We start from the raw sequence: 21,612 nt of genomic DNA on the forward strand, positions 1-21,612 counted from the left end.
GCCAAATTTGTACACTGCAAGAATTAAAGCGCAGTTTCTATTTTACATACCTTTTTCCTGCTTGTGGCAAGGTGGTAGCGTTACTTTCAGCAACTTACTTTACTGTTTTATTTATTTATTTGTTAAATTTAACATACCGCCCACCACCTGAGGGGCTCTGGGCAGTGTATCACAATAAAATACATTTAATGACATACTTTGAAATCGTAACCATCATTTAAAACATTATAACAAAGACCTAGCAACAGATAGCAACAGATGACCTCCTACACCCCTAGGAGGGGGCTAAGTACACAAAATCAACCGGGTATGATGTTATACAGGGGTTGGCAAAACCCTCCCCAAAAGCCCCGTGGAACAACTCCATTTTACAGGCCCTGCAGAACTGTCCCAGGTCCTGCAGAGCCCTGATGGTTGGAAGAAGAATGTTCCACCAGCAGGGGCCAAGGCAGTAAAAGCCCTGCCCCAAGTTGAGGCTAGCCGCATCATCAAGGGGACGGAGACCACCAGTAAATTTTCCTCCGCCAAATGCAGGGGTTGAGTAGGGACACAAGGGTTTTGTCTTATGCTGGAGACATAGTGGTATAATTTTTGACAGGTCTTAATAAATGCTGTCTAGACTAGAAGGCAGGTCTCAACAGCTATAACCTCCCTGCTTTGATTTCTGCCTGCCGTCTCCGTAACGTCTTGTACGAAAACAGTACTTTCATGTATCCTTAATACAATTCTCAGGAACTGAGCACAGTATTGCAGAATAAGTCTGTTCTTTTTTAGTGACGTCTTTTGCAGTATAAATAGTGGGGTGTCGGGCGGTATCTACATTTTTTTCCCTAAGCAAGCTGAAACTGAAATCTTCTGCGATTTACGGTGCTGGGTTTTAGAATTCTCCTTTGACAAGCAGGTGAGAAAAGAATTCTTTTTCATGTCTTTTTTATCCTTCTGAATGTTCTTGTTGCAAGCCTCCCCCCTCCCCCCCCCCCCCCCCGCTCTGAATAGGCTCGCTGATGTTACATATTCATGAAATACAGCCATGACTTCAGGGCAAAGCAACTTCAAGCGCAGTTTTGACGCGGTAACAACTGTGGAAGGTGTGCAAGAATAAAGACTGTAATCGGTACCCTTCTCCCTTTAAGAAAAAAACACACACCTTTCACAGCTCCCAAGAAACATGTCACCTTTTCTTAGCTTGCATTTTTCAACAAAGTTCCTCACTTTCCTTGGTTACAAAACCAGCTTGATCTAGGCGCTCCACATCCTCTTCAACTCAGTTCGCTCACTTTTCAGGAGGCGGCAAATATTGTATGAGCTTCATCTGACCAGTGCTGCCATCAGTGAATACTTAGAAGTGTTTATGACTGGCCGTTGTATCTGTCCTGCTTCCCTGTCTGGAGGAACGCAATCTTGCCGCCTCAATGGCAGGGTGACTTGAAGCACAGGTCGGAGCAGGAGCTGTCCAGCAATTCAGGAGGCCAGGACATAGTCAGGAAGCTGGAGATCAGAGTGTTGGATAACAATAGTGCTGCCCAGCTAGCTGCAGGGGTGGGCAAGTTCAAACAGGAACTGGGTTTTTTTTTATGAGGCACTTGTGTGACCCTGATGCAGACAAAACCAAGCTCCTTGTTTTGCCCCTTCCAATTTAGGACCTTGATAGGGGACCACTCTTGTGATTATCCTAAATGATACTAAATTAGAACTGCCAGGCCCTAGACTACTTGCAAGAGTGCCTTCTGCCTTGACCTGAGATTGCAAATGCCTTCGCAGACCAGGTGCTCGGGAGCAGCAGCAGCAGCAGAAGGCCATTGCTTTCACCTCCTGCCTGTGAGTTCCCAAAGGCACCTGGTGGGCCACTGCGAGTAGCAGAGTGCTGGACTTGATGGACTCTGGTCTGATCCAGCAGGCTTTTCCTTACGTTCTTATATAGACCGGACTGGGTGCTGAGGTCACCTGGGGAGGGGATCCAGGAGTGGGTGGTTAATTATTTTCAGGTTTCTCTGCTAGCATTGATGTATGAAAAGTTTGCATGTTTTATTTGTGGTGAAGGTAAGAGGCATCCAAGTTTGTTCTGAGCCCACAGGCAATATGCCGCCTGCCCTGGCTGGCGTTATTAAGATATATGCCTAATCTTCAAGATGTTTGTGTCCCAGGGCACCAAGTTAAGGTTTCAGAAGTTGCTTGCTTCCCGATGAGAGACATGAATCATCTCCCTTTGGTGAAAAACCCATTAACCTCCCCCCCCCCCCTTACTTACTTAACAGGATGAATTTTCATTATGTAGCCATTCTCTTTCTAACTTCATTTTTCACCTTGTGTTTAAAAGTCTGAGTCATTAATCAAGTGGGATGTTAATCAGTTTTGTTCAGAAGATATTTGCTTGGTTTAAGTCACGTTTACCCTAGCCCTTTTTTAAAAAAAATTATGTAAAACAAATTGGTCATGCAACAGAATGGTTAAGGGATCTGTGGGTAGAGATGAATGGACTTTAGGCTGCAGGTGGGTGATCAAATTTTGAACACTTCCTTACAGTCCCAAATAAGTTCAATTTCAATTTACTTACGAACTTTGCAGTCAAAAGACCCAGACAAAATATGAAATGGAGAATACAAAATACAAACCAAGTGTCAGATTAGCCCACTCAGCTGAGTAAAACAATAATATTCAACCCATAAATATCTGAGAATTAAGAAGAGCTTTCCCTGCCAGTAGTACAGCACAGAACAGCCTGGTTTAGAATCTGAACTGGTTTGTTTAGGGTATTTTCCATCAGGGCACTTTTTTCTTTTCTGGAAAGGGCAAAAGAATTCTGAGATGATGCTTTTGGACCAATCCAATCCATTCTAACATATCATTCTTCTTTCCATGTGGAGCAGACTTTCATGGCATGAGTTTAAGGGCAGAATAAGAGACAGAGAAAGAGACAGAGAACAGAAGTTAACTTTATTTAAATGTTGGGTTTTCAAAAGAAGGGAAACCACAAAACCAAATTGCTTTTTGACAGTGCTATATTTTTTTAAAGAGCAAAATCTCTCATGTTCTTTTGTGCTGTAATCCAGACAGTCTTTCATTTTTGGTGGGAATAGTTCATAATTAGACCAGCTTATTCACTGCTTTATCCTTTAAAAAATAACATTAACAGGTAAAAGAAACTGGCAGAGAGCAAATTAGCAGTTGAAAAATGTGTGAGGGTTTATTGATGGTGGGAAGGATAAAAATGGGCGCCGGCAGGGAGCTTGTGGTAATTACAGAGCGAGTAATTGAACCCAGAGTTAGTATAACTCTGTGGCTTCTTGTGAGTGATAATTACTACAATAGTACAAAATCAGGTGAATTGTTGCACAATATGTCAGACAAATTGGATCTTACGCTGCATCGCCATTCCCCCTCCCTCCCCCAATATGAGGAAGCAGAAATGTAAGAATTAAAACCCAAAAGAAACTGTGATCTGAGATTGAAGTTGGTGTGGCCCATTAAAATATGATCTCTTCCAGGAAAATCTCTGGTTTGTGACTTGGGCCAGATTCATTGCCTGCTGTCCATCCTGTGAATAACCTGACTGTTAGCTAAAGATGTTGTCCTTGAGTCTCTGCATGACAGGCACATGCTACTTTGAGTACGTTCTTATGAGTATGGTCTTAATGTCGATTGGATAGAGTGTCACATCTTTTGTTCATTTGCAGCCAGTTGCTGCGTGCAGCGCAGACATGATGTTGAGTCTGGTGGCAGACCCAGAACATTTGCACCCTCCAGTATCTTGGATTGGTTCTTCCTTTCTAAAGAAAAGCCTTTAGAGAAAAGTCTGTGAAAACAGACACACGAAGCTGCTTTATACGAAGTCAAGACAGGAGCAGCAGTGGCGTAGTGGTTAAAAGCAGGTTCACTCTAATCTGGAGGAAATGGGTTTGATTCCCCACTCTGCCGCCTGAGCTGTGGAGGCTTATCTGGGGAATTCAGATTAGCCTGTACACTCCCACACACGCCAGCTGGGCTAGTCACAGCTCTTCAGAGCTCTCTCAACCCCACTTATCTCACAGGGTGTTTGTTGTGAGGGGGGAAGGGAAAGGAGTTTGTCAGCCCCTTTGAGTCTCCTTACAGGAGAGAAAGGGGGGATATAAATCCAAACTCTTCTTCTTCTTCTCTCCATAGTGACCTTGGTATTCCCTGGTGATCTCCTGTCCAAGTTCTTTCCAGGGCCAATCCTGCTTGCCTTCTGAGATGTGTCAAGGTCAGGCTGGCCTGGGCTGTCCAGGTCAGGGGCAATGGTCTTAGAAGCACGCAGCTCTCTTTAGGGTTCCATTATTCGATTCTGAAATTTTGAACCTGCATGCAAATTCTAGTTTCAGAATTTGAGGTTTGCTAATATATCCTGTTTCCATTTTGAATTCAGATTCCTTTTGGAGAATAACGGAGTTACCACATGCTGCATTGCATGGTTTTTTGGTTGTGTTTTTTTTTTTAAAAATCCTGTCTTGCTATATGATTTATATTGATTGGATAAGCTGACAAGTTGCTCTTGCAGTGAAGTGGCCCTGTTGTCTTCAGGCTGATTGTTCAGGAAACCACTGGGACATGGATATAGAATGCTTTTAATTGCTCGCGCGGAAGACGTTATGTGTTTGATCTTATCCAAACAACCGAGCGCTGAGTAATTAACGAGGGAGCCTTTAATTAAATCAAATGAGACTGTGAAGTGAGCCCCTTTATTGGCATTAAGTAGAAGTGAAAGCATAGCAAGGTTCGGGAGGAAGGCAGTGAAAGGTCGGAGTTAAGCGAACGTCAAATGAGGTGGGATTGGATGCATAAACCCCAGAAACATAGTGCTGCAACTCCTTAGTTCTTGATAGACAGGGATTCTAGGATTTTCTTTTAGTTATTCAAGCCATCAAAATTCCTCGCAGTAGACCAGATCTCACGTTATGCAAAAAACCAAAGGCCAAATGGAGGAGCGTTTCCTAATATAAACAAGACCCCCACACCACCCATTACATTATTGATAATTCACTTTTTCCACCAGCATCCGAGGCGGATTACACAGCACGAGTCGATGCAATTGCGAGACGGGGCATTCAGCAAACAGTGAATTGGGACTTGTAGATTCGACCAGAAGTCTAATAAACAGAGCTGAAGTGAGGCAGAAGCATTAACACGTTAACATCTCGGGGGGGCTTGATTTTAACCCTGTTGCTTGTCTCGTGTGCTTTCCAGGTGGCGGAAATGCACGGAGAACTGATAGAGTTCAACGAGAGGCTGCATCGGGCATTGATAGCGAAGGAAGCACTCGTGTCTCAGATGAGACAGGAACTCATCGACTTGAGAGGACCGGTAAGCTTTTGTTTTAGTGTAATTTCTAACCTCCTGCACCGCAGAGTGAAGTTTATTTGAGTTTATATTTGTTTTTTTCCCCCTGAAACTCAAAGCCGAAGCAACCGCCTTAAAACTCATATCGCATATGCTTATAACAGTGGTTCTCAACCTTTTAATACAGTTCCACATGTTGTGGTGACCCCCAACCCTAACATTTATCCATTTTACAGATGGAGAACACTGGTGCAGAGATTCTTAAGCGACCCCTGTGAAAGGGTCGTTCGACCCCCAAAGGGGTCCCGACCCCCAGGTTGAGAACCACTGGCTTATAAGCAGGCAAGACTCACTGGAAAAGACAATAACACACTGGAATAACACACTGGAAAAGACAATAACACAATAACGCTAGGAAAAGTTGAAGGCACAAGGGAAAAGAGGAAGATCCAGCTTGAGATGGATTGCCTCAATGAAGGGGGAAAGCTACAAGTGGGAAGGTGCATAGAGATGAAAGTGTTGCTTCTGGCATTCTGGGTTTACGTTGCTCAAGGCTTTAAATATCAAAAACAGCACTTTTGACTGGGAGCTGGCGAAGTTGCCTGCAACTAGCTGCATTCTTTGGCTCAGGTACCCCATCGTTCACGAAACAATCAAAATAGAGGCTGCTTTTATGTTTGTTAAGTTTGAATAGAGGAGGATAAAAATAATGTTTCAGGTAATACAGTGGAGAGCACAGCAGCTGGCCGCACTGTAGAAAAGAGACGATCCTGCTACGTTAGTAGTTTTCTGATGTCTTCTGCCAAGAAGAAAGCTTTTTAGGGACAAATGGAAGTATCTTAATATCTTTGTGCACGCATGCACACACACAAATAGTTTTAAACAACCTTGCCAAGAAAGAAAGTTTGCAAAATGTGTTTTCACTCCTTCAAAAGGCCCCTCTTGGGATGGATGTTGTTTCAGTCACCACATTTTCATTTCTCCTGGAATCGGAAAGCAAATTTACATTTTTACACAAGGTCCCTCATTGCTCAAGTATCTGAAGTTGAGGCACTTTGCAAATTGTGTGTAATTGCTTGGACGATTTCCTGTTTCCAAAAGATGGCAGATAAGAAACTTCGGGAGATACGTTAATGGAAGCCCATTCTGTCTGTCAGGTGTAAACTCATTGTAGAAGCGGTCATAGACAAAGACAATTTGTTCTTATTTTCCAAGTTTCTCAAATAGCAAGGACAGAAAGGAGGGAAGGAAAGAAAGAAATGGAAATAGAAATGTCAGACAGACAGACAGACAGACAGACAGACAGACACACACACACATACATACATACATGCATGCATGCATGCATACATAGATGTTGTTTTGAAATATGGAAGTCTACAGCAAATTCTGTGGAGTTATTCATTTTTGCAACTCTAACAGTAACGTCATCAGTAAAGTGTCCAGACAGATGCATTTAGTTACCCCATGTGTATTGGGCGGCAGTGGGGAGGGGGGGAGTTAATATGGCATTGAAGCCACAATGCCCATTTCAAAGGCAACTTAAAATTGTGGGTTTGGTGTTTCCTCTTGGCAAATCAGAACTCAAATGGTCTGAATCAAACAAGAAGGTCTCCTGAGGACCACTAGTACTAAAGGTAAAGTTTGGCTTCAAGTTGAAACTGCTTTCGTCAGCTGCAAAATGTCTTCACAGCATCAGATGATATATCTTAAAAGTCTCCAGCTGAAAGACTGAATTGTATTCCTTCTAGTCATCAAAACAACTGCAAACTTCAATTTCAAAAAAATACTTTCATCTTCACAGGGACAGTGAATAATAAACAGCATGCTTTAGTTTGGTAACTTTAAAATATTCATTGTTTTGCAAGGGGTTGAGGGTAGAACATAAAGTGTGACTCATTTTCCCCTCTTTAAATGCGCACAGAGTCAACAACTGGATGCTGAATTTTTGCTTTTAGCATTCAGAGACTGTGCGGATTCTGTAAATATTGAAAATATTTCCTACTTCTTATGGAAGCTGGTTTTCTTTTCTGCTGCCAATGCAGATGGAAAGAGAATGTACCATGAAAGATCTTTCAAGTGCAAACTTGTTTGCAAACTTGTTTCCCACAGTGTGGTTCCCCTTCTCCTGCTTGTTCAGCTCTCTGTTGGAAGTTTCTTTGTGGACTTGCTTTTTTAAAGCTTGATATAAAAAAAAACACCGCTAGATTCAGTACTTTTAATTTCTATAGCAAGGGAGAGACTGCATCTAGATGTAGTGGCGTCGTGGTTAAGAGCAGGTGCATTCTCATCTGGAGAACTGGGTTTTGATTCCCCGCTATGCCACTTGAGCTGGGGAGGTGTATGTGGTGAATCAGATTAGCTTGTGCACGCCAACACATGCCAGCTGGGTGACCTTGGGCTAGTCACCGTTTTTTTGGAGCTCTCTCAGCCCCACCTACCTCACAGGGTGTTTGTTGGTGTGGGGGGAAGCCCAGATGACTCATTCCTGGATTTTAAGAGTGCTTAGAACAAGGCTGTTTGCAAAGGCCACCTGCCTGCTGAAGCTCTCCACCTGAAACAACATAAAGCATCTTGGATTTACCATGTTATGAGACCAGCCGCCTAGATGAGGATTGATAGATAATCCATTTGCATATGTAGGATTCAAACATGTGGGTTTTTTGAGTCTCCTTACAGGAGAGAAAGGGGGGATATAAATCCAACTCTTCTTCTTCTTCTTCTTCTTCTTCTTCTTCTTCTTCTTCTTCTTCTTCTTCTTCTTCTTCTTCTTCTTCTTCTTCTTCTTCTTTTCTTCTTCTTCTTCTTCTTCTTTTCTTCTTCTTCTTCTTCTTCTTCTTCTTCTTCTTCTTCTTCTTCTTCTTCTTCTTCTTCTTCTTCTTCTTCTTCTTCTTCTTCTTCTTCTTCTTCTTCTTCTTCTTGCACTGTGATGCCATGCTTTGGATAACAGGAAGCCTTGTGCCAGGTGACTTTTCAATCTGTGTCCTTTAAAAACGCACTCTCTTTCAGTGTAATTATGCTTCCATTATCTGCGCGATCAGAACTTGCTGATTATTTTACCTAGAGGAGTTCCAGGGTAGAGAGCTAAAGGAATTATTCATGAAGGCATCTAACCTTTGCAGAAGGCGTCTCGGTAATTGTGACTGCTGCTACTGCCATTTCGAGAGCACTATCTTTCTTGGAACATTGTCTCGCAACTCTGTCTTCATGCCCCAAACTGACCTTCTACGGGACGGTGGAGAAGAGACAGCGCGCATGGCTTCTGTGGCCCCTGGGGTGGGGGGTGGGGGGATAAAGCTAGCATGTGTTTTTTTTTCTCGTCACCCACCTTTCTTTAATGCACAAGAAACTTCAGTCAGCTGTATTAAGCACAAGAAACTTCAGTCGGCTGCATTAACTGAGCACATTCAATTTTCAACACTTAGCGGAATGAAATGCAGAAAAAAAAATACTACTTCTCAGTCCACTTGACTGTTCGGAACAAGCTTTCATTTCAACGTGGTTTTTTTTTTCCAAACATACTTCTTAACAGGGGGAAAAAAGCTGTTAAGAACCAGCAAGAGAGAAGTAAAGTAACAATTTGTGCCAATAAGAACCCCAGGCAGATGTGTATTAGAGTCTTAAATAGGTTCTCAGTGCAATCAACAACCACAGAAGCAGTCTGGACTTTTAAAACAATCATTTTAACAATGGTTATGTAGAACTGCAACCGCTCCCCCTCCCCCCCAGCCCCTCCAATAAAACAAAACTGCGATTGAAAGGGAAAACAGTTTTTGTCTGCTACAAGAAGAAAAAAGGATGTCACGATCAAACATTCCTACCAAGTAATACTGAACAACATTCTAAGATGACCACCTCTTTGATGGTTGTTTTCAATGTGTTTTTCATTTTAATTTGTTTTTAATTGAGGAGTTTGCCTGGCATATTTGGGTTTTGTTTTTTTATCTTCATGACTTACAGAGGCTTTTGTGCTCTTGCAACTTATTAGTATCCTGTTACTCACTCGGAATGGAAATAGAGGAGGCCGGAAATAGAAATGCTTTAAAATATAATAAATAAATTGGGCAACAGGCGAGGAAATGGTCGCAAATAGCAGGTGAGAAGTCAGAATAATTGTATAAGAGAAAAACGCATTGCCCTTTGAAATGTGCTCAAGCCTGTGCCAGCATGTGAAAAAAAGAAAAACACCTGCGCAAAAACTCTTCAAATAACCTTGAGCAATACAGTGGCTTATTACATCATTTCTGCTGCCCATCATCCAAAAGCCCAGACTGACTAACAAGGGCTTTCAAAGCCGAATAAAAAGTATTTTAAAAGCTGCAAGAAAACAGCCACCACCAGTTCTTGCAGAGTCCTAAAAGCACAATGAATTCGTACATTTTGCTAATTTGGGCCAAGTATTCTAATAAAAGCCGGAATCCATACATTCATCAACCGATATTTTTTTTTTAAAAAAATTCAAAGTACTGACAGTTCTGAGAGCCCAATAATCATTTCGGTAAAACATTTCCAGAAATAGCCAGCTTTCAGCTATTCTTTAAAAATGATCAAGGAGGGATGGATTTTGGTTAGCAGATCTAGGAGGCTGTCCCATAATCAAGGAGCAGTGTGGTTTCCGGCCAGCCAGTCAAAAGGACAGATGGTTAAAAGAAGCCTGTGAGCGGATCTGGGGAGATGCTTGAGCATATACCCAGAATATGAGTCCCCAGTTGGAAAACAAAGTGAATTCAAACCCTGTTTCAGTGGTCAGTGTAACGTGATCATATCAGCTCAGTCCAGTAAGCATTTATATCGGTTCACTCCATTGTAACCTAGCAAATTATAGGCAGTCAGTGTTGGACCACAACTGAAGAAGCAGAAGAGAAGATTTGGGATTTATACACCGCTTTTCTCAACTATGAGGAGCCTCAAAGTGGTTTACAAAGTCCTTCCCTTCCTCTCGCCACATCAGACGTCTGGTGAAGCAGGTGGGGCTGAGAGAGTTTGGAGAGAACTGTGACTGGCCCATGGTCATCCAGCAGGCTTCAAGTGCGCCGTGGAGAAACCAACCCGGTTCGCCAGATTAGAGTCCGACGCTGCTAACCACTACACCCTGCTGGCTTTCCGGGACCCAGGGAGACCCAGGTTCTAACAGAGTTGGTTTGCTTAGCAACTTGTACATGTGATTAATTGACTTTTCTCTACCTCCATCGTCTCACTTTAGCTGTTTCTGAGATATTCTACCTCAGCCTCCTCCCTGCGATGCTAGCATTCTGTATGCAGGGGGTTTTTCGTGTAGGGAAGCATTTAAAAGGGTGTGACTTTCCACTGGTGTTCTGAAGTGATGTGCACTGCCCTTATATCCTCAGAACTCGACTCCCCGATTCCAGTATCTAATATGTAGGCCAGGCCTGCATTTCCAAAAACATTGTGTCTTATGGCCTTTAAAAGTTGGCTGGCCGAGGCTCAAAAGCTTGAACCCCCCCCCCCCCACCCTTGCTGTCGTACTGAAGTGCAATCCATATAATTTTCCCCTCAGAACTTTAAAGAATAATTCGAAACAGCATCTCCACAATTCACCCAATTAACCCCAGCAAATATTTCCCTCGGCTTTTGCGCAACCGCTGCAGATCTGGCCGCTCCGTAACAACTTCTCTTGATTAGATAATGGGAGTACGGTTTTAGCTTGGCTATCAGTGTTTGACAATACCCCTCATCAGGTTAAAAATAAATCCCTCTCTTGGTTCAGAATGTAAAGAATAGCAAAGTTAAATAGGGGCACGGAATTAAGACTCTTATGGTTCTCGTGAAAGGTCCGCTCCAGACACTTGTGGGATTTAATCTAAAGCTAGTATTTGCCCTTTGCAGTTGGATATTCTGCTGTCGTGGTTTTCAGATTTCACCAGTTCCAGAAAAACCGTATCTGTTCCTGAGGACCTTACTGTCGGTCTGAACATATTTAGAATGACATGGGAGCATAGCCATAAAGTATGAAATGGCACAAATATTACTGTAAACAAATTGCTGGATTTTAAACTCTGGCTAGGTACCTTGGTCACAGTCAATTTTTACGGCCCAGAGCCCACCCACCCACCCCACCCCACTATTCTCTTAACTCCATCTATTTACTGAGGAATGTCAGAATGTGAATTTTTTATTTTATTTTAGCTAGCAACTTGCTATTTCAAATTCCTTCCTTGTTGAAATGGTATGCGGCATGTATGAGTGTTTATCTCTCTGGCCAAATTATCTCCCTGTGTCGTGGGGGCAAATGTGGTTTTGTACAGGACTTCAAGCTAACAAGAATCCCTCAAGTCCTTGGAGGCCTGGATCTATCTTGTCGGCCAAAACAGCAGAAGGCAACCATTAACGCTGCTAGGAATTTATTTTGCGGTTCCTTTCCTCCAAATAAATTAGGTTAGTTTAGGTCAAGCTCCAAATGTTTTTTTTTCCAGCAAAGCAATTGAATATGTCCGAGTAATGTGGGCACCGTGGTGGAAAATTTAAATTTATGTTGCATGCTGTGCGAAAAATGAGAGTACTCTTTATGTGTAATGTAATTATCCTTCTGTTCTTTTCCCGGCAGGTACCTGGAGATCTCAGCCAAACATCCGAAGACCAAAGTCTGTCAGATTTTGAAATGTGAGTCGTGGAGAAGTGCATGACTTTGATATCATTTTTGCTGTTGTTTCTAGGAAATTAGAAAAGAAAAGGAGGAAATAATTATTGGAACAAATTCTGCATTGTTGCTAATGGATGAGTGTATTTTCTGTCCTGTGATGTAATCTACACTGACAGTGGGGCATTTTCCCCAATACTCCCTTTGGGGCAACTGGTAGAGCCACCTAGGTAATTCTAGATTCAAGTCCAGTAGCACCTTAGAGACTTAGATTTTCCAGGTCTAAGCTGGGGAATCCTGTTTCTGGATGCCAAGCCACTGTGTGCTAATTTTTCTCTAAACTTTTCCGTGAATGAAAATATTGGGGTAGTAATGAATGCATTTTGTCTGATCGGTGAGTTTTCTGTGGATCTTTATTTCCTACCAACTAGCAATTCTAAATGAAATTGATCTAAGGAGAAAGTGACTCTTCCTGTGTTCCAGAAACCAGCTGTGCAGTTCCAATTGTTTATCATGGCAGTCTTAAAGCCCCCCCCCCCCCCCCCGCCTTTCATCTGACTAGAAGGCCAGTGTTTGACACTGTAGTATCCTATTGAAAGAGTGGTTTAAAGATAGGCACTGGATAGATCTTTAAATGGATGGAGCTACGTCTGTGTTGTTTCTTGGGAGAGCTCTCTGTCTCAGCTGAACCTTGTCACACTCTTTTTTTATATATAATTCAGATCAAACCGAGCTCTCATAAATGTCTGGATTCCTTCAGTCTTTCTCCGAGGAAAATCTGCAAATGCATTTCACGTTTACCAGGTGAGTTTCGCTTTGTATTGCGCTTTGTACGGGCAGAATGTTCTACAGTTTTTTTTACTCCTACAATGCTTTGGCCTCTGCATTCGAAAAAAAACACACAAAGGAGGTTGTGGGAGAAGCTAAAGAGAGAATGATAGAGTTTCACTTTGAATTTATTTCTGCATTTGCACCCTGCCTTTCCCATTGGCTCGAAGTGGCTTTGGGGAGGCCATTGCGTAGTTTCTAAAATATTCTATGTGTATCTCCGGTAGTATTCACAATCATAGGATCTCAGTAATGTCTTCCAATAGCTCGATTTCCTTTCCTGAGAGGGCTTGTAATTATGCGCATGACTTTAATACGCCATTGTGTAAGGAAGTAAGACAGATTTGACTGAAAGGGCTGTGAATTCCCCCTAAATGATGTGCTTCCACTGAAGAACTATTTCATTATATGGTAGCCATGCACTAGATTAAAGCTGCAGCATGTTATCTCCCTTCAGGTTTAGGAATTTGCTTCAAAATGTCACATGATTGCGATATTCATTTGAGGTAATTGCTGAGTTCCCATCTTGTACAACTGGCTGAGGGCTCTTCAGTAAAATAACGGTATTTTTGTTCTTAAATAACATTTCCTCCTTTTCCCCTGCCTCTTTGTTCGCGGTGATTTCCTCACAATTTTGCCAATGCTAGTGCCGTTAGCTAACCTACTGTGGTTTTTCAGTAGGAGTTTGCAGCTTTCGGGCTAGGCTGGCTAAGGGGCCTTCTGAGATGCTCAAGTAATTTTAGCTGTAGCTGATTTGTCTTTGGAAATGAGCCATGAATTTCAATCTTCATCCTCTTCACTTATGCGCTCGGTATACAAATGACCCAAGGGGAATGATGGGATGGTGTACCTTCTGGCCCCACCATCTCTATACACTCAGGAATACATGCTGTTCAGCTCTTGTAGACACAATCCATGCCTCGGGTAGACTAAGGCCCCTTCCACACATGCAGAATAACGCACTTCCAGTCCACTTTCAGGGCACTTTGCAGCTGGATTTGACTGTGCAGAATAGCAAAATCCTCTTGCAAACAATTGTGAAAGTGGATTGAAAGTGCATTATTCTGCAGGGGTGGAAGGGGCCTAGATGTGTGAGTGGTACATTCAGGTGGGCCTTGAATGCGTTAGTTAGGGGGATTGTAGTCGTCACAACCCTGATTCTTCTCACCCATGCCCATATACACAATAGTTTGCACACGGGGGTACGGATAAGCAAGGCAGAAACCCCCACGTGCCTTATTGCGCAAGCAAAGGTCACCTGTACTATTTAGTATGACAATTGGCTTGCTGATTATCTTCTACTCCCCTGCTTCTGTTTCAGAATGGCTTAAAATCACTCTGTCTTCACTGGGCATTTCAAAAGTGAGATTTTACATTAGAAAATCCATCTATCTTGTTAAGCGGGTATATAATGTCATCTATAATGTCGCTTTGCCATTATTCTAGCTCATGTGATGTGACCTGACTCTTGGGTTTGTGACAGAATCTTTTCACGTAGTCCTGAAGCAAAAACAACATGAGAAAGTGGAAATTGTCCCCAAAGAACACTCATTAATATTTTGTGTGTGTGTGTGTGTGTGTGTGTGTGTTGTTGTTGTTGTTGTTGTTGTTGTTGTTGTCTTGGTGGCTTCCTGGCAGTGTCTGGTTGACCAAAATGGGAACAGAAGGCTAGACTAGATGGGTCTGGTCCAGTGAGACTCTTGTTACGTTTATATCTGTAACGTTCATATGTGCATGAGATCAGAAGCCCCAAAGAGTATGGTAGCTCACAGGGGACACTTTGCTTTCTGCTCGGAGGAGGGAGCCGCTGTGGCGCTGTGTGACGCTGTGACTCGTAAACAGTAATTTAGACAAAGGAAAAGCCACGTGTTCTTTGTTTCCTGTCTGGAAGACCCTTTGAAAAGTCAACATTAATTGCCTAAATAAAAAAATCGTCAAGCTGGCGAGCATAGCGAAGCAGTTCCCAGTGGAACTGTCAAGTCCAATCGCTTGTCTGGGTTTTTTAATCAAAACGCTCAATATGTTTCAGTTGTCTTGAGTAGTTTGAATCTCAGTGGCATGGTAATAAGTTTTGTTCTTGTAAATTTTCCAAGTCATGAATATGCCACTTAAAAAAAACCTTCAGTTTTACCACTCTTATTGCCATAGGACTGTTATTATAACTGTTTCTGCCAGTCTGAAGTTTTAAATATTTTCTGGAAGAAGTAAATGTTTCAGAGATAAAACTTCTGATGATGGTTCGTTTCCCCCTTACATTTGTTAAGTTCATCCACATATTAATATTCTCCTTGTAAACGTATTTCATCGAAAAAGGGGTTTGGTAATGATCCTGCCTAAAATTTAGGGAAATGCTGTTTAAATGTATGGAAATATAAATAATTATAGTTGCTTCTCCTGGTCCTTCTGGAATTCTGTTGCACGGCTGTTAGGATTGCATAGCTATACACCAGGGTGAAGAAGAAGAAGAGTCTAGATTTATATCCTCCTGTCTCTCCTGCAAAGAGACATAAATGTGGCTTACAAACTCCTTTCCCTTCCTCTCCCCACAACAAACACCTTGTGAGGTAGGCAGACCTGAGAGAGCTCCAAAGAACGGTGACTAGCCCAAGGTCACCCAGCAGGAATGTAGCAGTGGGGAACCAAATCTGGTTCACCAGGTAAGAATCCACCAGGTAAGAATCCACCAGTGCTGCCTGCCTCTCCTGACTTGACTATAGGGAGTTATAGGTGAAATGCCATTTGAAACTCTCCCCAGCATGCTGTGGGAATGTACAGAATATAGTGGAGCACTGTGAACTGTTTACCCACCATTTCATTCTATCCTTCCCCTAGAAGAGTCAGTTACATGACTCTCTTGACGATATGTCAGCTAGTTAAGGCTGAGGGAAAATGACTAGCCCAACGTTACGTAGCAAACTTCATTTACAGTTATTGTTTAGAAGATTTCACTGTTTTCAAGTGGATCGAGACCCACTATGGTGCAGTAGTTAGAATGTCACATTAAGAATGAGGTGGTTGGTTTGTTTAAATCCTTATCCACTAAGGTCACTAGGTGATCTTGGGCCAATCACTCGGTAGGCCTAGCTTACCACACACAAGGACTGTTGTGAAGGTACATTAGAGAATCATCTTGGTGGGATGAAAATGTGATAGACTCGTTATTCTAATGTTTTCAGTTTGGTAGCCTGTTGGAAGGTGGGAAAGTGGCGTGCAAATCCTTGAACACAATCCGATTTGGTTCAGTTAAATCTTTCAAAATGTCTTCATCTGACTTCTAATTGACGTGCTCCAGTTTGTTGTCTCTAGAAAGAGGCGATTTGTCCATTCCAGTAAGTAAATTATTCCGGTTATTAACATCTTAGTATTCTGTCAAGAGAGAGACTGGAATTAATTTTTAACTCTTTGTAATGGCAAACAAGGCTTTTGCAACTGCCTGAGTTTCTATCCAATCTGCCTAATTATGTGGATGTTCAAATATGCGATGTAGTTATAATTGTTCTTGTACTGCCCCGCTGGGCTCCCATGTCCTTAACTGCTTCAGGTTTCCTCCCAGCCAAAATTAATTTCTCTGCCCAAGAGAACAATTATATATAGCTCACAACAAATGCATCTGATTAGAAATTCACAAATGAATGGGAAATATTTTGCATGTGAAAATCCTGGACTTTTCTCACCTCTCTGTTACATAACTGCAGTGCTCACTACGAGGAGCTAAAAATATGCCCTTGTTGTAATGAGTGGGAGCTGGAGGAACTGCTCCTCAGAGTCTTCTAAGGCGAGTGGCTGTATTTTTAAAGCCAAAGTATTTTTGGAGAAGGCCATTGTTCTGAACTTGGACGTCCAGCAAACTCAGATTGTATTCTCCCTTTGAAGTGTCTTTCTTTGAGGACTGCCACTCTTAGGTCAACAGTGGAATGACCAGGGAGATCAAAAGGTTGCACTGCTGATTTGTTGAGTGTCGTAGTTTTTAATATTGGATTTGTGTCCATTCATTCTTTAGCGTATGGCCTGTCCTGTTTGTCTGATGCAGAGCGTGGGAGGGCATTGCTGACATTCGATTATGTATATAACATTGGACAGCAGACCAGGTGCTCAGGAGCAGCAGCAGCAGAAGGCCATTGCTTTCACCTCCTGCCTGTGAGCTCCCAAAGGCACCTGGTGGGCCACTGCGAGTAGCAGAGTGCTGGACTAGATGGACTCTGGTCTGATCCAGTAGGCTCTTGCTTACATTCTTAAGATGAACAAGTGAATAGACCTGAGGTGGATGGCAGATATGTGGAAGATGTTGTCAGATATGTGGACAGTATTGGGTTGTTGGTTTGTATTGGGTTCTTGGTTTGTTGCAGGCCCTGGTTCCAGAGTCCATGTCCGTGTTTCGAAGGGCATTCCTGCGGACGAGAAGTTGTTTGAGATTGGGAGGCTGTTTGTGAGCAAGAAAAAGATCCAGTAAATAAACCCAATAAATAAATAAAAAGGGTTTGCCTCCCAAGGCCCGTGAAGCAGCAGGTATCATTGTCCAGCATAGTTTGTAGCTTGTTATCGACGTGCTGAAGCAGTTGGAACTGGAAGCTGCGTGTGACCACCGGTGGTGTTCTGTTGTTTTGTTAGGACTGACCTTGTAGCAAGTTATCCCCTGCTTTGTTGATCTGATGCCCTGCTAGACAAGGTGGGTATTTTAATTCCAGAAACGTTTGTTGTAGACCGTGAGAATCAGCATCTCTGTCTGAGGGATTGGAGCAGATATGGCAGATAGATGCTGCCCACGTCTGAAGGAATACTTTCATCAAGCCTCAGAACAGAACCTAGGCAGACAAGCAACATGCTTGCAACACAGCAGTTCACAATCTCTTGCTGAAAAGCTGGTATCTCTCTCCTACCCACCCTCCTCTACTTGCCCTCGACCCTGGTCCTCCTCAATATGAAGCCAGCCTGGTGTAGTGGTTAAGAGCAGGTGCAGTCTAATCTGGAGAACTAGGTTCAATTCCCTGCTCTGCCGCTTGAGCTGTGAAGGCTTATCTGGGGAACCAGATTAGCTTGTGCACTCCAACACATGCCAGCTGGGTGACCTTGGGCTAGTCACAGTTCTTCGGAGCTCTCTCAGCCCCACCCACCTCACAGGGTGTTTGTTGTGGGAGGGGGAAGGGAAAGTAGATTGTCAGCCCCTTTGAGTCTCCTTGTAGGAGAGAAAGGGGGGATATAAATCCAAACTCCGCCTCCTCATCCTCATTCTCTTCCTCTCCAATCCTGTCGGAGCCTCGGAGTACTGCTTGTTTTCACTCTGTTTTTGTTCATCCCTTGTAAAGCTTGGTGTTTCCCAGACCAGTTTAAAAAAAGATAAATTCTTCACGGTCTGGGAGTTTTCCTCGCTGGTCGTTCACGCTCTCTAAATTGCACTGTTTAGTAATTCATTCACACACATAGAGTCATGAAACTCCGCAGTGTGATACTCCAGAGAATAGAGCTCTTTAATCTCTCTGCTTTTTTCAAGATTCAGCACTAAAGCTGTAACTTGCAGGCGAGTGAAGTTCACTGACTCAGCACCCAAAATGCGTCCTCATTCTCAGAACAGGCAACATCCTAAACATCCGTGGAGCCAATTTGGGGCTTCGACAGCTTTGCCTGTCTCTCCTGCCTGCCTGGCCCTTGCCTTTGAAGGTCACAGTGAGATCCAGGGGAGTACCAGAGAAATGAATGTGGCTGGCAGCATCAGGTTCAGATCCCGAGATTGTATCGAAGAAGTAAAAGTTGTGCCGTTGGAGAAATGTTTTCCAGGGTAGCTTTTGCATTCACGTACATACCAGAATTGATTTCCACAGCTTGATTTTTCAGAGCATCAGACTGGAGGAACCAAATTAATAGCACGCTTTGAGCCTTTGGCTGTCCCCCCCAGCAGCATTGTCTCCTGAAGATAAATCATGTGGCATTTTAGTGTAGTTACAGGATTTGTATCTCCTTCAGCTATTCCAGGGTGCATTTGATGCACACAGTTAATTGTCTCTCTCTCTCTCTCTCTCCTCTCTTTGGGAGGATTTGTACAGAGCTGTTTCTTACCCTGCTGGTGTGTATTCCACCTGCAAATTGCATGTATTAAACAGGATGGGGCTCAGGTTGACTGGGGAAACTGAGGTGGTAATAAGCAAAAATGGCAGACTAGAAGAACAATTTCATATCCGATAGTCTGTGCCAGGGTAAATCTCATGTGGAGGAGGGGGGATCAAACCCTGTTCTCCAGATTAGATCCCGCCGCTCTTAACCACTACGTCACGCTAGGGTACGTAGCCATAGAGTCCATGCTCCGAAGCATCCATTTTCATCAGGGGGGCTGATCTCTGAAGTTTGGAGAAGAGCTGTGAGGTCCCCTGGTCCCAAGCGGTGGCTGGCATCTCCAGGTACACACAAGATCTCAAAGTGTGTATGATTTCTTGGTTGGAACTGGTTAGACAGAAAGCTGGGCTTCTATTCGTTCTGTCCAGTGAATTTAGCACAATGCACGTGTCAGTTACCAACTGAATTTCATGATGGTAGTCTAGAACGGCATCGCTTTGCTGAGCCGCTTTCGTTACCACCACATGTACACAAGCTTTCCTGTTTTTGCATAATCTTTTCTTTTTGATAATTGAATTACTAAGGCCAGAGGTTTCTTCTTTCATGTACTTTGCTAAAACCATGTAGCGGTTTTCCCCCCCTTTTTGACTCCCTCAACATTATGCCGGCGTGTATTTTAAAAACCGCTAGTTACCTTCAGAGGGCACCTTACTGCCTTTGCCTCATGAACTGGAAACCCAGCTGTATACCCCATCACTGCTTGGATATCTGGAAGCTTCTTGGCAATGTGGCAGAGCCTTTGTGAGTTTTCTTTCTTTTTCCTCCTGAATGGTGTCGGCTGTTGGCTCAAACCACACATTATCTGTTTGAAGCTTGCTATTGCTATGCTGATCGAAGGGTTGTTTGCGTTACCGCCGCTGTGTGTCTCTACAGCAAGAACAATAAATGCATGCAAATTGTTAGTGTTCTCGAAGTGGGTTGAAAGCATGAAGCTGTTAACAGTCTCTAAGTGCGCAAATTAGGAGTGATTATTTGATGGGCAAACGGGTGCTTTTTATAAGCTCATTTTCCAGGGTTAAGTTAATTTAGAACCTATCATTCCATTTTGTCATCCCCCCCAAAAAAGTGAACACACTTCTGACTCTGCAGTCTGGGATCAGAAAGCAAAATGGTTAGTACATAAACACTGCAAATGCCTGGTTGTGGTGGGTTTTCCGGGCTGTGTGGCCATGATCTGGCAGATCTTGTTCTTAACGTTTCGCCTGCATCTGTGGCTGGCATCTTCAGAGGGGTATCACAGAGAGAAGTCTGTTATACACTGTGTCCAATGTCAGATGCCAGCCACAGATGCAGGCGAAAAGGTTAGGAACAAGATCTACCAGACCATGGCCACACAGCCCGGAAAACCCATCGCAACCAGTTGAATCCAGCCGTGAAAGCCTTCGACAATACACTGCAAATATCGTTTTTCAGTAATTCTCCAAAGGAGTGCTGCTGGCTTGTACAAACCTACTTTGTTCTGCAAGGACTTTGACTTCATAGTAGTAACAACCTGGGCAGTTAAAATATTTACTGAGCAAATATTGGTTGAATGTTGTCCAAACGGTAGAGTTTTGTTGATTGTTACTTTGCCACCCAAGAGGATGGTCCTGACGGGCCTGTCTTTTAAGTGATGTTTTGCAGCAGTCAGTGGCTGGCGCTGGGGGGTAGTTAGAGCTTTGATTTAATTCTGTGTAAGGACAAGCACCCTTGTATTCGTGCTCATCTGTTCCTTCTCAGGCAGTTGCTTAAGACATGTTGTAGACTGGTGGAAAGAAGAAGAGGAGTTTGGATTTATACCTCCCCCTTTCTCTCCTGTAGGAGACTCAAAGGGGCTTACAAACTCCTTGCCCTTTCCCCCCCCCCCACAACAAACACCCTGTGAGGTGGGTGGGGCTGAGAGGGCTCCGAAGAACTGTGACTAGCCCAAGGTCACCCATCTGGCATGTGTTGGAGTGCACAAGCTAATCTGGCTCCCCAGATAAGCCTTCACAGCTCAAGTGGCAGAGTTGGGAATTAAACCTAGTTCCTCCCGATTAGAGCGCCCCTGCTCTTAACCACTACACCATGCTGTGTTACATTACACTTCCTTTCCCTAGCTAGAAACAGCACCTGCGGTGTCTTGTTTGTGCGGCACCGGAACCAAACGAGATACGAGAGTCCAGTGATCATGACTCATCTGTAGTTAATATTCAATATCAGTAATACGATGTCAGGAGAACCAATGTGGTGTAGTGGTTAAGGTGTCAGACTAGGACCTGGGAAAACCAGGTTCAAATCCCCACTTGCCCCACGGAAGTTTGCTGGGTGGCCTTGGGCCAGTCACACACTCTCAGCCCCTGACTCTGGCTGGTACTTGGATGGGAGACTTCCAAGTAACACCAGGGTCATGACGTGGAGGCGGTCAGTGGCAAACCACCTTGAACTTTGCTTTGCTTTGCAAATTCTCTACGGTCACCAGAAGTCAGCTGTGACTTGACAGGGGGGAAAAAAGTAAAGAAAAGAATGTAAAAGCACCCTTTTGCTATCACCTTCTCTGCTGCTGTCAAACTCTATAGGGGAAAAAGGGCTGGCAACTTTCTGTTAAAGCAAACAGGAAGCCCCTTTTTAGAGAACAATGTAATATGCTCTCTAAAAAGGAAAATCTAAACTCTGTGCAAATAAGATTTAATTGCCCAAATCTGCCTTTCTCAGAGAAGACGTGTCTTGCTTTGGTATTTTTGGCCTTTTCTCCTGGTCTGTCTAGGTTCTAGTCTCAGAGTCTTGATGCTTCAGAGTCTGTAAGACGAGGCAAAGTTTGGTTCTCTTTG

At 43.4% G+C, this 21,612-nt stretch overlaps 1 protein-coding gene across 1 annotated transcript in view; it reads left to right on the plus strand.

Moving 5' to 3' along the window:
* The window catches only part of SNX29 (sorting nexin 29), a 127,634-nt gene that overhangs the window by 54,428 nt on the left and 51,594 nt on the right, over positions 1-21,612 (plus strand). Inside the window, 3 exon segments of the mRNA XM_048494183.1 lie at positions 5,200-5,316; positions 11,858-11,913; positions 12,613-12,694. Of these exon segments, the coding sequence (XP_048350140.1) occupies positions 5,200-5,316; positions 11,858-11,913; positions 12,613-12,694 (255 nt within the window).

This window comes from Sphaerodactylus townsendi, linkage group LG04 (genome assembly GCF_021028975.2).
Source record: "Sphaerodactylus townsendi isolate TG3544 linkage group LG04, MPM_Stown_v2.3, whole genome shotgun sequence".
NCBI classification, from domain to species: Eukaryota; Metazoa; Chordata; class Lepidosauria; order Squamata; family Sphaerodactylidae; genus Sphaerodactylus; species Sphaerodactylus townsendi.